Source organism: Mya arenaria, chromosome 10, assembly GCF_026914265.1.
Source record: "Mya arenaria isolate MELC-2E11 chromosome 10, ASM2691426v1".
Lineage (NCBI taxonomy): Eukaryota > Metazoa > Mollusca > Bivalvia > Myida > Myidae > Mya > Mya arenaria.
In genome coordinates, this window is record NC_069131.1 from 35,317,571 (window position 1) to 35,326,922 (window position 9,352).

General features: G+C 34.0%; 1 protein-coding gene across 1 annotated transcript; it reads right to left on the bottom strand.

Annotated features, from left to right (window-relative positions):
- Positions 1–884: 884 nt before the first annotated feature.
- LOC128204638 (uncharacterized) lies at positions 885–9,148 on the bottom strand. The gene is made up of 3 exons (XM_052906040.1): positions 9,033–9,148; positions 5,156–5,383; positions 885–1,383 (listed from the first exon to the last, which is right to left on the bottom strand). The coding sequence occupies exons 1-3, from the start codon at positions 9,146–9,148 to the stop codon at positions 885–887; spliced, it is 843 nt and encodes a 280-aa protein (XP_052762000.1).
- Between the last annotated feature and the right edge of the window lie 204 nt (positions 9,149–9,352).

Below are 9,352 nucleotides of genomic sequence, written 5' to 3' on the forward strand. Positions count from 1 at the left end.
CATTTTGTTTTAAATGTTTTATGTTGTTGTAATAAAGAAGTATAAAACGAGTTATTTGTAATTTATTAAACAATAAATCAACAAAATATTTTGTTTACGAAAGATCACTTAAACCGAATGTATCGAATTGGAAACGTGTAATCGACATTGTAATCTTCACAACTTAATAATTCCAGTCATCTATAATTCGCGAACGCTGTCATTTTCTGAAAATTGTTAATCCGAAATATCGCAGTGTTCAACAGCAGTTGATTGAAGGATATAATGTGCGTATGTTTAATACTACCTTAAGGTGAATTGGCACACACGTATAGGACAGTAACGGAAATATGACACAAACACCATTTCAATAAAATACTGAAACCGACTTAGATCTTTATCTAAACGGGCTACTGGGGCCGTATTTAATCATCAACTTAGACCAAACTTAAGTTTAGGAGTACAAGCTGAGTGTTTAGATTGGGCTGTATAATAACTGACCAACAGACAGTATGGAACCACTGAGATATATCTACAGAAAATGATAAGAATGATATTTAATATTGCTCTGTGGATGTATTTAATTTCCACATCAAATTTCACTTAATTTTAATAATCCAATCGTTTTGAATATGGGCTGTAAATATATCTAGCCAAAATACTGAATGGAATTAGAGAGGCATATATTTAAAAGGAGAATGACATTGCATTCTGCCCTTTGGGCTGTTTTCAATAACCACCTTAGATTTTGAATAAAACATCAAAGTGTTTAATTGCAGTGTACAACTAGCTGGCAAATGGACTGAATGGAATCATAGAGGCACATATGAGATTTACAGTAATTATAATATTGAATATATCCCTAAGCATCCAGTTCTAGTCGATATCATAATTACAAGTTTATGTTAGTTAAATTCGAATTCCTCAGTGCCTTGCCCTGAGCCGTAAGCGGGACTTCTGTTGCTGTCGCCCACCGAGTGTGTTTTTCGCGATTCCATATCTGTGGCCATCTTGGACATAGGTTTTTTTTCCTTAAATACCGCCAGGTAAACGATCAAATTAAAAACACCGCCACTGTTGGTCAACACCATAATGAAGAAGTTGAGAAATACCGGTACCTCTGCCGAATTGTCTACAAACATGTTCCAGATGCCGACCACAACAATGAAGGACCATTGGACGAAGAGAGACGCCACAAACATAGACATATTGCGAGCGGCCCTAATATGCCTATAAGCTGTTGACGTCATTTTGCCGAGACTTTCTCTCGCAGCAATCACTTCAATACGGATTTTGATGAACGTCAGAATGTAGAGCAACACGTTGGCAAGCATTATTGCTGCTATGGGGATCGTAATTAGGACCAAACTGCCAACCTGGCCATTGACAGCATCGAAACAGCAACTGAAAAAAGTATACATGCAATTTAATATATTTACAATCACCTAGTACTTTGTATGGATAAAAACGTTAATTAGAAATAACACTCAAGGAGTTATGAAGGTGATTGTATATTTTGAATATTTCGCTCCGATTTCATAAGTGTGTCACCATTTAACCAATGATATACGACGTAACAAACTCAGCTATTAGTTTAGACAAACATATGTTGTCGGTTGCATTTCTAAGAACAAATACTCAATTGCAGAGGAAACTAATTGACAGAATTGCTAAATTCTAATTCTAATGTTTTTGAAATGTAATTAGTATTGATCGCTTTTGTTCTTACGCACTTTGCTCGAGTGTCCTACTGCGTTCATAAAGCATAAATGCAAGAAAAATTCGACCAATCCTTAAATTATTCAATTACAATAATAATGTTGATTCACATTCATATATTAAGGCAAATTTATTAATTTTAGAGCACACTGTTTTATTGCACTTTGCTATTATTTGTGCAATATTTTATATTTTGTAAATATGTATATTTTACACAAACTTTGTATGTTTTAAATAACTGTTTGGAAAATGTCACAAGAAAAATATTGTATTTAGTTTATATCCTATTAAGTAACATAAGGTGTCAGGAGTGTTTTTTTAATTCTAAAATAAAGAGAAACTTGTTCGTTATATTCTGTTCAAATCTGGAGGGATATTAATACGTATTGTCCCCATTTCATTTGAAAAAAAACACCAACGTGTACGTTAAAACACCTCATCTATTTGCACTCCATTTAATCATTCAAACTGACTTAAACCAATTTGTACATGCTTACATAACATGTTTGGAAAGAATAGCGTATAGAAAAGTTTTTTTTATTAACTGCACATCCTGAGCTATTAATGACAATAAACTAGTTTTCTGGTATCATATTTGATCTTAAATAGAAAAAAAACTATCGTTTTCTGTGAAATTGTATTCACATGTGGAACATTATTATATAAATATCATATCGCAGCATATGTGTCATTGATATTATCAACCCGAGTGCAGAATGTCACCCGAGGCGTAAGCCGTGGCTGACATTCTGTTTCGAGGATTGACAATATCAATGTCACGCATGCTGCCATATGATATTTATTTTATTATACCGTACAAAATAAAGAACATAAACAAGTTTTAAAATGTTTTAAATTCATCTAATTTAACAAGGTAAACAAAATATAACATAATACAATACTTATATCTAGAACAAAATTTTACTTGCTGACAGTTCCTATCGTCTGAGATTTTGTGTACACATTAAATAGTGACGTCACTGCTGCATGTGTATAAGAGAGGCAATCACGTCATGATTTAGCTAAAATATTGAATTAGTTATTTGCCCGTATATAACATTCAAAATATCAGTGCGGTCACATGACCTGACAATGAATTTTCGCTTTGTCACATGTCAAAAAGGTTGAAAATGTTTCTGATAGTCAAAATATCTCTTTTTCGGGTAATGGGATTTTACCATTGTGGACAAAAGTGGGGTATAATATTAAAACACATTGCATCATGCAGCAACTTAGTAAGGCCTTAAACTCTTTTGTTTGTTTCTGATTTTACTGCCCCTCGCCCCCCTTGTTTCGACTTATTCGACCGTGCCGGCTAGTTCTCCGATAAGAGTGTAAGTCATATAAGGTTTTGGGAACATAATGTACTCACAGAATGTAACCCTGTTTAGACCTACTTTGGGTCTTTAACGTGCACCAGTGTATAGTGTTATTCCGTACTTTTGTTAAAAAAGTTTATTATCAATTGTTATCATGATTAGATTCATAATTTCGGCGTTCCTTTATGTACAAATAATTAATGTATTAGGTGTTTTTTATATCCGCTTTTTGGTACACTTGTGTGTTGAGATATTGATAATATCCAAACAAATGATGTGTCAGTCGAAGCCATATTGACTTTAGCTGACTGTTTTTATTTTTTTATTTGTATCTATTTTAGCAACCTGTAAGTTCAATTTGACATCATAGGTAATAAGTTTGTGCTGAACTGTCAGCCGTTTTAAAGTCTGTTCTGTATATATTTTGGTTAAAAGATTATGCACAAGGGAGCTGATTTTTGAAATATATTTTATAAACACTCGAGCTCGAAGGTGTTTTTACCACAGTCCAGCAACCGTAAGCGGTATCGCTGTTATACAAATGGATGATGCTTATATTTTGAACTGCATATATTGTGCTTTTATCAAGTATCTGGTTAAGAAAGAACAACAAAAAATATCGTTAACAGGACTTGGTTTGGTCTTTAAAGCTGCACTCTTACATATTGAGTGTTATGAAAACTTTGTCTTTCAATGCGCCAATATGTGCGTACATGTCTGCAAACCAGTGATATAAGACTGCTAACAAAGATCAGTGTATCATATTTATGTTCGAAAATTCATGTTTCATGGCTAAAAACGTTATAAATGCTTTAAGAAAAATTACCAAACATCTTATATTTGTTCTATTGTGAATTTTCAATTATGACTGAATTGAAGGCATGGATTCTCAAATCAGCCGATTATGAGACAACATTTTTTATGTGTCAAACCTAACGATATGTAAAAGCTATATCCGGATTCATGGCACAAAAAAGCACCGTAACATGCGACCCCCATCTAACGATCCTCCCGGAAGATGATTACTATATTAAGTGTTGCGTCGGGGAATCCGCAACAAAACCAAAACAAAAATAACTTTGGGCAGCCTTTATGTATCAATCTGAGACAACGTACTGTCTAATCTAACCAATATTTCATTGCCCCATTTCTCATATACACCTTGTTTGTTATCATAAGGAAAATATATAACCCCTACACATGATTTTCTCGAGAAAAATTAATCAGTTTCGATGAACGTTTAAACATGAAACAGTTTTCATATTGTTGTTTGTTTGTTTTTTAAAAGAGGAAGAAATGCCTCATTTATTTCATGGTCTTTTCAGAATGTATTTATTACACTTCGCATTGGAACAAAAACTGAAATATGATGTAAAGAAGCAAATGCAGCGGTACCTGAGTAATTCTAGTCGTTGTGACCTCGGTAAATAAATCGAGAAAACGAACATTCGATATAACCGAAATACAGAGGTTGCTATAGCAGCGTTCAAAATATCGACTTTCGAGTGTTATATCTATATTCTTAAACAAAATCAGTAATATGTAGATACATATTGAAGCAGTTATTAATATTTGAAAGATAATTTATTTCTCCACCTGGCCCCAATATCACAAATTTTAAGTCAATTCTACAGCAATTTATCAAATAAAAACGTGATATGATTCTAAATGTTTAATTATTTCACTATTTTTAAACGCCTATTTTCTCATGGAATGTGTTGATTAATATCTTCTGTCAATCTCCCAAAGAAAAAACAAAACACTCGTGAGCAAATAATTCAGTAATTGCCCAAAAACAATTAATTGTACTCAAAAACATTGTTCTTAAAAAGAAATGTCCATTTGTATAAAGAACACTATTTTTATTATGATAAAATAGCAAAAAAATTCTAGTGACTATAATGTTTATGCTTTCGGAAGAAATCTTTTAGAAATGTATAAAAGCTATGCATTTATAATTTAATAGTTCTTCCTTATTTTAGCTGACCGGTGCATGACTGTTGGCCCTAAATTTATCAAAGACGATATTGTTATGATTTTTTTCTTCATGATAGTTGACACTTCAAAGAGGGTCTTTGTTAAAAGTGTGGCAACTGCGTTTTGTCCCATTGTTTTATTAAAGAAATAATATGACTTACATAATTCCCATTGGTCCGAACTGCTCAAGCAGTGCTGCAATCAACGCGCCGATGAAGGGAACACCAAAGGACCACAGAAGTATGCCGCTATCAAACTTGCCAAAGGAGATTTTGGTGTTAAAGAACATCATGGCGAAGATGTTTATTGCTACCACGTTGACTATCATGATCTGTGCAAGCATGAGCTCTGTCGTGATGAGTCCAAATAATGCGCAAAGTTCCTTTGGTCTGGCGTGCATTTTGGTGATCAATACTTGTAGATGGTTTACCAAAAGTGATATGCTAAACAACAAATCACAAATCGACATATAAACTACTAGTCGTTCGCCGCTCGTCCATCTGGTATAAAACTCGCCAGCCGGGTGACTCCAAAACGAAGAAATTATCGTAGACAATGCGCATATGAAACTTACTGCTAAGCAAACAATTGCAGGTACTTGAATAAAGTAGAACATGCCGTTGTCCAGTCCTTTTAACGGAATGTCATATCCGTCTTTAAACAGTACCATAGGTGTGTTCGTTGTGTTATTTGATACCATTGTATCGCAAAATTGAAAATACGCTTGTAAATAGCCGGCACAAGTGACCTATGGTTTTTGTTGATGAGACTGATACTAGCCGTCTTTCTTGTAAAACCCGATAACAAAATATTGTTCTGGTCGCAAGGTTTTATACACTTCTTTGATGCAAACTATTCAGCTCAACCGAACAAAAATTCGCCATGGGCGAGCAATGTTGACTTGGAAGGCAATGGTTTAAGATTGAAAATCGTATTCAGAGGATATTTTAAGCGTAAATGTCAATTTACATTGTATATATGTGTAGAATTATCATAAACTTTACCAACCAATCTGTCTGCAAAAAGAAGACATTGAGTGTATACCAACTCGAGAGATGGGCTTTCAATGTAGCTTTCATGACATTAATTTTTTTTAAATCAATCCGGTTTGACATTTTTATTATGGATTGAAAAAGATTGACAATATGCTTTTAACATTGTAAAGAAGCATTCACATTATGTCCTGTACAGATTCATGTTCATGCTTATGATTCCCATAAGTTATGACCTGATCCAGCCTTTCCACTGTTTTTTTTTTCTCCAAATACAATTATCAATCAACGAACCAAACCGCGAATTCTACAGACACGTGTAACTTTTGACTCAGAGAGAGCTGTTTGAATGTTTCGACGTCTGTTTTTCAACTTGTACTTCATTTTAATCATGGTGATTTTATGAAACACTAATTGTGACTCCATTTGCGGATATATTCCCAAGTCCTAAATAACCGAATCAAGCAAAGCACAAAATTATTTTTATTATAAGTTCGTGATCTATACGATAAACTTTTTTTATTACGTAAGATCAAGTGAAGGTTAGTCATTTGGCATATTGAAATAAGGTACATGGGCTTGTAACGCTATTGAATTTTTTGAGACATAAGGGCCAGGTCTTTTACTGGCTCGCCTCTATTAAATCAGGTGAGCTGCCTGTGTCCATTATTGTCCTCTTATGAAATCAATATGTAAAAGAGAAATACCTATACGCTGTACTATTGGCTGAATTTAATAACTCATCAGGATTATGTGTGGTCATTATATTGTATATTAATTTAAGTCTGCTTTGATTTCTATGTATTATGTCGGGGTTCATTATAGCGATCTACAAACTTGGAGCAAACTGAGAAAGCCCGCACCAATTTCTGTAAAATTTATTTCATGTTAGCATTTCTTTGGCTAACTAGATCCTCCCAGAATCTAATATGTCCTGTAGCATTGTGTGCGATTTTAAATTATCCAGACGTAATTAGTATATGAATTTCGCGAGATGTTAGATTGTGGCGGTTTTGTGAATATTTCATAAGTGCAAATAAAATAAAATGTTGTTTGTACAAAAGCGGAAAAGCACCAAAAATAAACTTAAGGGTACTTTTTGTTAAAAGTCAAGAAATTGTAGTTACTTGGATTATATTATTATCATCGATATGCTTGCAAAGTACAGTTACTGGGATGGCATTGCTAATTTTGTCATTTTAATGATGTTATGCTCTTTTCATTCACGCTCTTCTGATTCCTTCTCGTAAAAGGTACATTTCAACAAAATATGCTCATCATGTTCTTTATGAATATGTCTCGCTTGGTTGCATGCTAGAACTAAAAGTAGAAGATCTTGCAATAATTTATTTGAATGTTGTACTGAATAGTTAGCAATACATTTCGATAGCCGATTACACATCTATTTTAATTTCGGGTTGCTGACGTAATTAATTAACTACCTAAAGACAAAGACACCCTTAGCTGTCATCATATTTACTTCGTGCATGTACTGAAGGGACAGCAAACTGGGAAGAAAGACGGATGTACCAAATTATGTAGATCGACTTAATTCTCTCTATGAAAATAAATGTCTGTATTCCCCGTCGTTTTGACCGTCGATTCACCTCCATACGATATAGAACTACAGTGAATGTGGTAAAACCTCGATTGTCATTGACAAAAATATGTGCGAATAACACAAGTCATCACCATTTGGCATAATACAACTTAAAATAAAGTATAGTAGAACAAATTATGTCAAAATTATTAAGGGACACCAGCCACATCATTGTACCTATTAAACCTTAATGTTGTTACACGACGTTGTAATGTTGTTTTCCTCTGTTTTGTAAGGCTCTGATGGCATGGCTGAAATTTACATTCATGCATGTATCAGGAGGTACCACTTGCTTTTCTCATTCCATATCTGTAACGTACATTCAGACGCTACTGTTTGAGTTTGTAAATCCGAACAGTTTTGACAGTTGTGTTAACATTCTTTGCGAGTTTTGGTTTTATCCACTTCAAACTTGGCATGAATAATGCTTGGTACAAACCTTAGCATCTGCCAAAGTACACATTTACAAAATATTTTTATTCGTGTTCGCAAAACGTTCGTTTTATACACAGTCAATCACCCATCACGTGGTGACATGGAGTATGTGAATCCCGATCGCTTTTTAAGTTGTATTTTATCTAAAAATAATTTACTTATCCGTCATTGTTTGGTTTTAATACGATTCAAATATATGTGAGAACTGCATAGTATTTTAATCGAAATGAAATAAAACGGAAACAATCGACTCAAAAACATGATTTGCTGTGACCCGCCAAATGTCAATATCACAAAAATACAAGATTGATACGATTGACGACAGTATTCTATTTAAATTAGGTTTTTTCTTACCAACACAACTGTCGAGTTGTTTTCAAAACATCTTCTCTGTGTTTAAAGTGTGACCTTCTATTTATAAATATACTATAAATAGATCCAGATCACTGCGAGGCCCGGATGGGGGTAAAGCTATAACGCACTATTTTTTAAGAATCTCAAATTCTATATTTTAATAATCTGTTCGTGACGTAAAAGTATTTGAAACAAAACAAAATTCACTCATTCAATCAATCAATCAACATATCACTGGAGTAAACAAGAAATATAAAAATCAGGGAACAGTATAATATTTTTTTTTTCATAGCTTAAGTTGCTGTTTAGAGTTGAAATATTTGACAGTATACTTCATATAAATAAAAACAGGCAAAACTACTGATACACTATCATTTACTCCTCATAGGTTTACATCTAACAAATCCAATCACACTGCTGCAACACACTCTCATTCGCTCCAGACAATTCTTCCACATTTAAACAATAATTTTGAAACCATTTATCGATCATATCACACTCAAAACAAAACACACCATTTGCCTCATCATTCACATTCCCATGTTCTTCACACTCAGCACACACGTACGCATATGCCCTTATAACGTTAATATCATCTGCGGCACTCCTTGCAGTACCTGCCCTCGTTTCCCCCTCGCCCTCTTCCTGGTAGCCTACTCTACTTCCTCTCTCCTTCTCTTCTCAGCCTGAGCAGGCTTAGCCTCCTCCCTTTGGTGACGTTTGAGTTCTGCCTCTAGCGTTTGGGCCAACCGTTTCTCCTCGACCCCCTTCATTTTTCTTTAAATGGCAGCTTTTCCTTCATCCTGACGTTCCTTCTCCTTGAAATATACAAAAAATGTGTTTACATACTGTATAGCGGAAATGGAAATGGAAATGGTAGAATAATTAATTACTCACGAGTAGTTTTTCCTTTTTATTGTATTTTTCCACGCAAAATTTATTGACAGGTTAAACAAAACTAAATTACTTTCAACTCT